This window comes from Lactuca sativa, chromosome 2 (genome assembly GCF_002870075.4).
Source record: "Lactuca sativa cultivar Salinas chromosome 2, Lsat_Salinas_v11, whole genome shotgun sequence".
Taxonomy (NCBI): domain Eukaryota; kingdom Viridiplantae; phylum Streptophyta; class Magnoliopsida; order Asterales; family Asteraceae; genus Lactuca; species Lactuca sativa.
Window position 1 is genome coordinate 206468209 of NC_056624.2, and position 10849 is coordinate 206479057.

General features: G+C 43.3%; 1 protein-coding gene across 5 annotated transcripts; it reads right to left on the bottom strand.

The window, feature by feature from the left end:
• Positions 1-498: 498 nt before the first annotated feature.
• On the bottom strand, positions 499-2144 carry LOC111911709 (uncharacterized). Of its 5 annotated transcripts, none has more exons than XR_002856944.3 (5): positions 1830-2142; positions 1512-1590; positions 1337-1424; positions 929-1150; positions 499-803 (listed from the first exon to the last, which is right to left on the bottom strand). XR_002856944.3 is itself a non-coding variant. In XM_042899444.2 (4 exons), exons 1-4 carry the CDS (start codon positions 2082-2084, stop codon positions 788-790), a joined length of 438 nt encoding a protein of 145 aa, XP_042755378.1. In that variant the 5' UTR covers positions 2085-2144; the 3' UTR covers positions 499-787. The 5 variants fall into 5 exon arrangements, 3 of the variants coding, with proteins under 3 accessions (XP_042755378.1, XP_023763229.1, XP_023763228.1); XR_002856945.3 differs by having other exon boundaries at positions 924-1150; XM_042899444.2 differs by lacking the exon at positions 929-1150 and having other exon boundaries at positions 1830-2144.
• Positions 2145-10849: the final 8705 nt, after the last annotated feature.

A 10849-nucleotide genomic window follows, 5' to 3' on the forward strand; every position in this document is an offset into this window, starting at 1 on the left:
AATTTTAAATTTTAAATTATTGTTTTCATTAATTCACAAATAAAAAATATGTAATATATATTAAAAATTAATTTTATATATTTATTTGAATCAATGATTATAATTTCACATAACTAATAAAAATATATCTTAAATTAATAATTTATTTAAAATAAGTTATTAATAATTTTGAGTTTTTACTATAAAAGTTTGATTAATTTTATAACCGTGGTTCCCACGAGTTATAAACTAATATATATATATATATATATATATATATATATATATATATATATATATATATATATATATATATATATATATATATATATATATATACACACACACACAACAATGATAGAAGATAAACATGAAAGTTTAGAAATTGAATGGGTGAAAATAATATTTTACAAAATTGAAGGTGAAAGGGGTAAAAGTGATATTTTAACAAGTAAAATGGTGAAAAATATCATTTACAAAATAGAAGGATTGTAAGTAACAGATTATACAAAGTCGAGGGATTAGACTTGAAATTCACGCATTAATATACTTGTACATTATGCATATCAATACATACATTTAGCTACAGTGAATTTCACTCACAAAGCATAGAGTTGCATTTTGTTTATATTTATAATGTGTTATCTTATTACTAAATTATCAACTATCAACTATGTTTTTGATGTGATTTTAAATGTTGGATTCCATCTGGAAATAAAAATTGATGTTAAAAATCACAAGTTTGATGGTTTTGTGTTGTGATTGAAATTATCAACTACGTCCCCCCATTATGTTGTCTGCAACCATTTTAGTAGAAAGTGAATCTGAAAGCCAAGAACAAATTATCACATGAGATTTATCAACACTATATAATGAAGGGCCAAAAACCAAATCCTACAAAATCACACATTTCACCATTTAATAAAAATTGTAATACTACTTACTATACCATTTTTAAAGGCTAAAAAACAATGGTTTTGGTAGTCATCAGGCTCTCCTTTGTCTCCCTCTACATACAAAACCACACATTTGACCACAAAAGTCAATGAGTGATTTCAAAGAGTAACAAGATAATTATCATGTTGTAAGTTAGCTCCTAATTGCATTTTTGAATTTGTCCAATTCCTCTGATTGAGAGCCATAAACAGCTTTAATTGTATCTATGCAGCTACTGCAGGGAAAAGCAAACAAGATCATAAGCATTCTGCATTCCATTCCATATAAATCATAATATGGATTTTGTTCACAAGATTTTCCTATATGTCATCTTTGAAGGTATTCAAGAATTTTGGTTGAGAGAAAAACACTTGACTTGAACACAAACACACATCAACCATAATATAATCTATAATCTAACCTGCAAGCTTCTTTGTTGAATTTTTTCTTGTCAATTCCGTATAAAGTTTCAAAAACATCTGGTTCAACTCGACAAAAGTATGGTCGATCTGAAATTATCAAACTTATATCATAACATGTATGAATGTCGAGTGGAACCTAATAGCATAATATAAGATCTTACAGAAAATGCATACCAGCATATATGGAGCATGTTCTTGTGCTTTTCTCGAAATGGATGCACCACCCATCCATGCCTACCAAGCTTTTATATAGCTGAACATAAAACAAAAACAGTAATTCTCAAAATGGAGAATAAGTGTGATTTGAAGATTGAATTCAACGTCATTAACTTCTTTAGTTCAATTTGCCCTAAAACACTTTCATCGAAATTGAAATAACATAAACAATTACGTTTGAGAAAAGAAACAGAGCATGATTAGGGCACCATTTTTTTTCCCACACAAATAGCTGTTGAAGTTAAGAAATGGATACGAAAACGGTAATGAAAGTACTTGAATATCAGAAGGATCGTCGAAGATTTCTTCAGGGGAGGGGAAAGCGGGACCCTTGTCCAACTTACAGCAGGCACCGCAATTCTTTACGCACTGCCAAAGAGGTTCCCTTTTCTTGGCTCCGAAACCGGCGGTGCTGCTACGGGAAGCCTTTTTCTGGGTTTTTATTGAGACTTGACTCCGATGTGGTTGTTCCGGTGCCGGTTTGACGGCGGCGAAAGAGTAGGGAACAACCGCCAACATCGCCCTCGACATTGCAAAAAAACTGTATCTTCTTATCTTGGGACTTCATCCATTCCACATTTCAATGTACTCGGCCGCGAAATTTTTTGCAACTAATCCAAAATTTGCCATTTAATTTTGACAAAATTGCAAAAATGGTCCCTGTGGTATGCAAAATTTTGGGGTTTTAGTCCAAACCACGAGTTTTTGGAACCATAGTCCTTTTGGAGTGGTTTCTATGTGGTTTTGGTCCCTGGACTTAACTCCCGTTAAGTTGGAACTGTTAAGCCCCCTCACGTGCCTCACACGTGAGGGTAATTTCGTCATTTCATGTCAGGGGCCATTTTTGCATAAACGGGTTTTTGGATTAATTTCTTTTAAATACCCCCACTTCCTGCGATCTTCTTCCCCAACGTCTCTTTTCTTCTACCCTTCTTCTTCTTGAGCTCTGCTACAACAAAAATGGTGCTATGTTTTTGCGGAAAAGTTGTTGTGGTGAAAACGTCTTGGACCCCTCTGAATCCAGGAAGGAGATTTTTTGCATGCCCTATGAATGATTCCGTTTGTGGGTTTATTGGGTGGCTTGATCCCCCAATGTGTGTTAGGTCTAAAGCCATCATACCTGGTCTGCTAAGAAATTTGAATTCAGTGCAGGAACGGTGCAATGAGTTGGTTAGAGGTATGAACATGCTACAAGATCAATGCAATGGACTGATATGCAAGAACAACATTTTGGTGGCAAATGTCAGAGCATTGAAGGATGATAATTTGAAGTTGAAAATGTACATGTTTGGAAGTTGGTTTTTCTTTGTGATTGTATTCTTTTATATTTGGTTTGTGTAGGGGTATACTCTGAAGGGTGTTTTGGTCATTTTTTTGTAATTTTATGTGATCAAGTTTGTAGTGACTTATGATGATAATGATATATGTACAATTTTATGATGTAAGTGTAATGAATGTTTTACCCAAATGGTATGAATGTATAAGAATTAACATATGAATAGAAATGGTATGAATGTGTTACCAAAATATATATATTTAGAACCAATTGTACATAACCAAAATGCATAACAACCAAAGTTTCTAAACATAACAACCAAAGATTCTAAACATTACCAAAAGGGACACATTACCATACCTAAGATAACAACCAAGTTTTCATAACAACCAACCAAAAATTTTCAACAAAATATTGTAAATATAACAACCAAGTTTTCATAACCAACCAAAATCACAAAAAACTCCATGCATGCATGACACATTACTTCTTGGATTGATTCCCACCTTGCCCTTTACAGGTCCTAGAGTTGTGTCCCTTGTTCTTGCATTTGCTACAAGTAACACTGATATGCTTCCTTGATAGCTTCTGCACTCCATCATTTGTTGGTTTTTGGGAACCTCCTTCTTGTGCAGCATTCACTCCATCACCTTGACTTGCCTTCTGCTTTTTGCTTAACCTTTCACCCTCACTTTGTCTTCTCTTTTTCTTAGGCCTTCCCACCTGAGTGCGATGTGGAGGAGGGATTAGCTTTGCGGGACATTCACTTTTGGGCCACATGGATCTACCCTTAATTGGCTCCACCTTAAAAGAATAAGCCTTTTTCCATGTCTCTAGAAAATACACCTTGTGAACCCATTTGTAAATGTCAAGCTCAGCCTCTGGGTCTTTACTCATCTCATTCAGAGTTGCAATTGCATGTCTGCATGGAATTCCAATTAATTCCCATTTTCTGCAAGTGCATGTTTTGTTCCTAACATCAACCACATGTTGATCCTGCAAAGCTCCTGTGACTTGATACTTGTCTCCCCCATTCCACCTAGCAATGTATTGTGAAGCAATTGTTTTTCTTGCAGTTAGGATGTCTGTTGCTATGGGTGTTAGTGGACCTTTAGCCTTTTTCATTTCCTTCATGACATTGCATATCCTCTTCATTAGATACTCCCTTATGAATTCTAAACATCCAATGACAGGTTTATCCCTTCCTTTCTCTATCTTCCCATTAAACACTTCACACATGTTTGATATCAACACATCAGAAACTGCTCTTCCTGTGTGTAAATTACCATTAAAAAACATTTAATACAATTCACATACAAGTAAAACAGTTCACTAAGTGAAAGACATAAGGATCAAATCGGAATATATAGATTTACCTGAAAAATGACTCCTTGCCCAATGTTTAGGAGGAATTTGCTTCAACCATTCACATGCCTCCTTATCATACTGACTAAACTCCTTCATCAAATGTTCAAACTCAGGAATGGTGGTAGATGATGCACACCTCCATAAGTGGTCCCTGTACTCTGTTTGCCTCCATCTTTTCCTCGTATTGTCATGAATATGTCTGATACAATATCTATGCTCAGCATTGGGAAAAATTTGCTCAACTGCAGTATGTAAACCCTGCAAAAATTAATTGTCAATCATTAGAATTAACTTACAACCACACTTTAAATGACCAAATGTATAAAAACTACTTCCAACTTTACCTTTTGCCTGTCACTTATGAAAGTAAAATTTGAGTTTCTTCCAAGGTCCAAGTCATCCCCAAGGTTATCTAAAAACCATTTCCAGCTTTCTGTGTTTTCAGACTCAACAATCCCATATGCTAATGGGTAAATTCCATTATTGGGATCAAGACCAACTGCTGAAAGGACTTGCCCAGGGAATGGTCCTTTCATGAAGGCACCATCAAAACCTAATAAGTCCCTAAGGCATGCCTTGAACCCTTTTTTCAGTGGAACCAAGCACACATAAATTCTTCTAAACTGCCTAGTTGGGGAATCAGGGTTAGGCTCAGAACATACATCTATTTTCACTGTGGTGTCTGGGTTGGTGGCTTGAAGTTCGAGAACATAGTCCCTCAACAGTTCATATTGCTTTGTGTAGTCACCAGTTATATGCTTTCTTGCCTTATCCTTTGCCCTGAACACCTTGTCCATACTAACACCCACTTGGTAGGTCTTTTGAAAGTGATCTTGTATGGCTCTCAAAGGTATATCTGGATTCGCCTCAACTTGATCAAAGATTTTCTTGCTGATTAAAGAAGCAGTACAAGCCCTGAGTTTCCATGTTTGCAAACATGTGTGAGTTTGGTTTAAGGTCCTTATAAACCAGTCGGATTCAGGATTTGACCTAGATGCATGAATGTACCAACCACATGTTATGTAACAGCCCAGAATCTCAGGTATTGTTAAATTATGTTTTTGGGGTGAGTTAAGAGGGGACTCGGCGAGTTGGAGCCTAGACTCGCCGAGTAGGATCGCAGACTTGGTCGCGGGTTCGCGACTGGACTCGACGAGTCCGATATGGACTCGGCGAGTCTACGCTGTTTAGCGAAAACCCTAACCGTTCAGGTTTGGGTCGTATATAATGCACTTATAGGCCGTCATTGTCCGTCTTTAGTCGACTGAGAAGAACCCTAAACGGCTGTGGGCATCTAGAGCAAGATTGAAGGATATTAGGGCTTTGAAGAAATTGTTGTGCAAGGAGGAGAAGAGCTTTGGCTAAAGGAACAACAAGGGATTCGAGTTCTGCGGTTTGGGGACACAGAGAGTGCATATTTCAGGTAATATTTCGGATTCTTTCTGTTATGTTGATGTGTGCATGGATTTAGGGTTTATGGAACCCATTTGGTGATTAGATGAATTAGTACCTTGTTACCCAACGACTATAACCCTGTATTAGGACCTTTAGAGGTCCAGAAGGTCCCATGCTTGTGTATTTCGGGACGAAACTTATCTCAGGAAGCAGTTTGATCGACTGCATGGCATGGACTCGCCGAGTCCGATGAACAGACTCGGCGAGTAGCTTGGAGATTTACTGGAACTCGTCGAGCTGTTCTTCAGACTCGGCGAGTGGAGTCGGGGTGGCCCCGCGATTCTTCCAGGAGTAACTCGTCGGGTCAAGGAGGATACTCGACGAGTAGATAGGGACTCTCAGAGAGTTGGAGAATGTCTAGACTCGCCGAGTCGCCATGGCACTCGCCGAGTCCGGTCGAGTTGACCGTTGACCGTTGACCAGAGTTGACCTAAGTCTGACTTCTTAGGGATAGTCACACTTAGAAGATATAAGTGTTAATGAGAGATATGTGATGTTATAGGGAGGTTGTAGCTCGTCGGATTGTGCACGAGTGATTTCAGGAATTGCTAGCTTTCAGCATTTACGAGGTGAGTCTTCTCACTACACTGTACCCGGAAGGGTTTGACTTGTGACCGGAAGGTCAGATATGATATGTGATATGTATGCTATATGTGGTAAGTTATTTGTTATATGTGTGCTATGTATGTTATGTGGGCCGGAAGGCAATATGTTATGGGCCGGAAGGCGATTACGTTATGGGCCGGAAGGTGTTGTGTTGAGGACCGGAAGGTCAAGGCCTGGAAAGGCGTATGTGCGTAAGTGTATATTGGGGGACTCACTAAGCATTTATGCTTACAGTGGTTATGTATGTGTTTCAGGTACTAGCGAGGACCGTGGGAAGGCGCCGGCATGATCGATACACACTGAAGAATGCTTTTATGATCTTGGGTTTTTGACTATTTGTATTTGACAGAATACTTAAACTATTTATGCCTTGTTTTGAATGAAATTACTCTATTTATAAAAAGAAAATTTTGTTTTGAAATTTGAGTTGTTACAATTGGTATCAGAGCCTTGGTTTGAGGGATTCGGGTGCACCTTCGGGAGTAACTGAACTCAAACCGAGGATTTGAGGAAAACTTTTTAAATAAAGGCATAAACTTTTGTAAATGGTTTTGTGGTAAGCAAGAAAGAAGCAGTGTGTACGATCAGTCAGCGCCCGAACGGTAAAGATCCCCAAAATACCTTACAATGTTATATGATATAAATTGTTATGCATGCTAGAAGACTAGGTATTCATGATAGGACTAGAGTGGCCTGATTTGTGATGCCTTAGTCTAGGGAAGTTTGCCGATATGAGATGCTTTGCTAGTATGCGGGTAGATAGTGCATATCAGAAGTAGAGTACTCACTATCCGGGGTTTGGGGAGGAAGACTTGGGATGAATGCTGATGCGGTGTGGTCGGTAGTATTGGGCCCGTACTACCGAAGACACCGGGTCAGTGGGAGACCCAAGTACGAATCCCTGGATATCGGAGACTGAGTAGGGTTGCGTTATCGAGTGCGATTACACTCGATGGAGTCTCTGATAGTTTTATGTTGTATTTCAGAGACATCATGGTTAGACCACGCCACGGAGCGAGTTCGAGCGGTGTGAGTGACGAGGAGATTCGTCAGATGATCCACGAGGAGGTGGCGGCGGCGATCCGGGCTGAGATCCCGGAGATGTTTGGGTCTATTAAGACCACCCTGATGGAGACATTCGATGAGCGGTACGCCGCATTGACTGAGGCTGCAACCGCTGCAGCTACCGCAGCTGTGGCCGCTGCTAGGCCACAGGGGGGTGACTCGTTGCTGTTCCGAGAGTTCAGCAACACGAAGCCACTGGAGTTCGATGGGACGCAGGATCCGATTGCTGCGATGAGGTGGATCGCGGACATAGAGGGGTGCTTCTACACTTGTTCATGCCCGGAGCACCTGAGGGTACGGTTCGCTTTGAACCAGCTCCGTCTGGGAGCGAAGGACTGGTGGAAGTTCGTGACAGCGAACTTCACTTTGGCAGAGACTACAGCGGTGACATGGGAGGGGTTTACGGCCATGTTCAGGGATGAGTACGTTCCCCCGGTGGAGCGGGAACGATTGGTTCAGGAGTTCTTAACCCTCAAGCAGGGTACTGATTCGGTGGCGGCGATCACGCGGAAGTTTCATGAGAGGGCGATGTTTTGCCCCGAGCTGGTGTCCACGGAGCAGGCTCGGATGAGCCGGTACTTGGGTTTCTTGAGGAGGGATATCCGGGAGTTTGTGTCGAACTCCACCTATCATACTTTTACTGAGCTTCAGGCGAATGCCAGGAAGCGTGAGATCGAGTTGGAGACTCAGGCCAGGGAGGAGGCCGAGTCTCAGCAGGCAGACCGGCGGCCGGCTCAGTCTCAGCCGGCAGCCAAGCGGATCAAGTCCGCCGATTCGAGGACGGGAGGTTCGAAGAGCCGCACTTGCGGAAAGTGCGGCAAGGGTCACGAGGGGGCGTGTCGAGCCGGTGCTTGCTACAAGTGCGGCAAGGAGGGGCACATTGCTAGGGAGTGCCCCAAGGGGTTTATGGTTTGCTTTCATTGCAACCAGACCGGCCATCGGAAGGCCGAGTGTCCGCAGCTTCGTCAGGGATCTGCACCTATTGCCAGGACTACTGAGGCTCGACCGGTGAAGGTCGAGGCCCCGAGGGCTCGTGGGAGAGCCTTTCAGCTGACTGCGGAGGAGGTCCGCGCTACGCCCGATGTCGTGGCAGGTATGTTGTAATTCATGTATTTATTTTAATGTCGAGATGTTATGCTTATGTTATTATATGCGTAGGTACTTTCCTTGTGAACTCTGTGCCTGCCTTAGTGTTATTTGACTCGGGTGCGAGTAGGTCCTTTGTGTCCTTAGCCTTTAGTCAGCATATCAGCGCTAGTCGTGAGTCGTTGAGTCGACCTTTGAGAGTTTCTATAGCTGACGAGAAAGTGATTTGTGCCACGGAGGTTCTTCGGGGATGCGTGCTAGAGATTTTCGGGGTCGAATTTCCGATTGACCTGATTCCTATTGCGATGGGTGATGTCTGTGTCATCGTAGGCATGTACTGGTTGAGCCGATTCGGCGCTGTCATCGACTGCGAGCGTCAGTTGGTGACCATACGAGACCATAGTGGGGGAGTTCTTTCGGTGTACGGCGAGGGTACCCGTTCGGGATCAGCTTTTTGTTCGGCCGCTAGGGCGAGGCAGTGTCTACAGCAGGGCTGTAAGGGTTTTGTAGCGTATGTGATGGATACGCGGGTGGTTTCCGAGAGACCGAAGTCAGTTGAGGAGGTCCCTGTGGTGCGTGAGTTTCCAGATGTTTTCCCCGAGGAGCTGCCGGGAGTCCCTCCTGTGAGGCAAGTAGAGTTTGGTATCGATCTGGTTCCGGGGGCCGCGCCTATTGCTAAAGTGCCTTATCGTCTTGCACCTCCAGAGATGCAAGAGTTGTCCTCGCAGCTCCAGGAGTTGCTGGGGAAGGGATTCATTCGGCCGAGCAGCTCGCCATGGGGAGCACCTATTCTGTTTGTCAAGAAGAAGGATGGTTCACACCGGATGTGCATTGATTACCGGGAGTTGAACAAGTTGACGGTCAAGAACCGTTACCCGTTGCCGAGGATCGATGATTTATTCGATCAGTTGCAGGGAGCATCTTGGTTTTCCAAGATCGATCTGAGGTCAGGGTACCATCAGGTGAGAGTGCGGGATGAGGATGTCCATAAGACAGCGTTTAGGACGCGATATGGGCATTATGAGTTTGTGGTGATGCCTTTCGGACTCACCAATGCCCCGGCTGTGTTCATGGATCTCATGAACAGGGTATGCAGACCGATGTTGGATCGGTCAGTGATTGTATTTATCGACGACATTCTGGTGTATTCGAGATCTAGAGAGCGGCATGAGGAACATTTGAGGGAGGTCCTTGAGGTATTGAGGTCGGAGAAGCTTTATGCAAAGTTCTTCAAATGTGACTTCTGGTTGCGGGAGGTCCAATTTCTAGGACACGTTGTTAATCAGAAAGGGATATTGGTCGATCCGGCCAAGGTTGAGGCGGTGATGAGTTGGGAGGTGCCGAAGTCACCCTCTGAGATCAGGAGCTTCCTTGGGTTGGCAGGGTATTATCGGAGATTCATTAAGGATTTCTCCAAGATCGCAGTGCCGCTCACCAGATTGACCCGGAAGGGTGTTGCATTCTCATGGGGGCCCGAGCAGCAGACCTCCTTTGAGACACTTCGCCAGAGGTTGTGCGAAGCCCCGGTATTAGCTCTCCCAGAAGGGATGGAGGATTTTGTGGTATATTGCGACGCATCGATTTCGGGACTGGGTGCAGTGTTGATGCAGAGGGGTCATGTGATAGCTTACGCGTCGAGGCAGCTGAAGCCTCATGAGGCGAGATACCCCACGCATGATTTAGAGTTGGGAGCAGTAGTGTTCGCTCTCAAGATTTGGCGTCACTACCTGTATGGGGTTCGATGTATAATATATACGGACCATAAGAGCTTGAAGTATTTGATCGATCAGCCCAACCTAAATATGCGTCAGAGGAGGTGGTTGGATGTGGTCAAGGATTATGATTGTGAGATCCTGTACCACCCAGGTAAGGCTAATGTGGTACCCGACGCGTTGAGCCGCAGGGCGGAGAGCACTCCATTGCGAGATGTGTGCTTGAGACTGACTGTGATGACTCCAGTATTGGATGCTATTCGTGTGGCGCAGACCGAAGCTGTGCGACCAGAAATGCAGAAGAAAGAGCGGGTTGTGGGGTTAATTTCAGAGTTCGTTAAGGATGGGCGAGGGCTTATGACGTTTCAGGGTCGGATTTGGGTACCGTTTGTGGGCGGTACGCATATTACTTTGATGGAAGAGGCTCATAGATCGAAATTTTCGATCCATCCTGGTGCTACGAAGATGTATTTGGACTTGAGGAAAGAGTATTGGTGGCCCTGTATGAAGAGGGACGTCGCATGGTTCGTTGAGAGGTGCTTGACCTGCCGTAGGGTCAAGGCCGAGCACCAGAGACCGCATGGCAAGTTACAGCCATTGGAGATCCCCGAGTGGAAGTGGGAACAAATCACTATGGATTTCATCACCAAATTGCCGAGGACTGCCAGGGGAGTTGATGCAATTTGGGTGATTGTGGATAGGTTGACGAAGAGTGCACACTTCCTTGC

Excerpts from the sequence above, each read along its gene's own strand:
- LOC111911709 (XM_023907460.3), bottom strand. The coding sequence starts at position 2,084 with ATGTCGAGGGCGATGTTGGCGGTTGTTCCCTACTCTTTCGCCGCCGTC. Across the intron at positions 1,591-1,829 it reads ACGATCCTTCTGATATTCAA|CTATATAAAAGCTTGGTAGG; the intron begins GTACTTTCATTA and ends TTTTATGTTCAG. Across the intron at positions 1,425-1,511 it reads AACATGCTCCATATATGCTG|ATCGACCATACTTTTGTCGA; the intron begins GTATGCATTTTC and ends TGATAATTTCAG.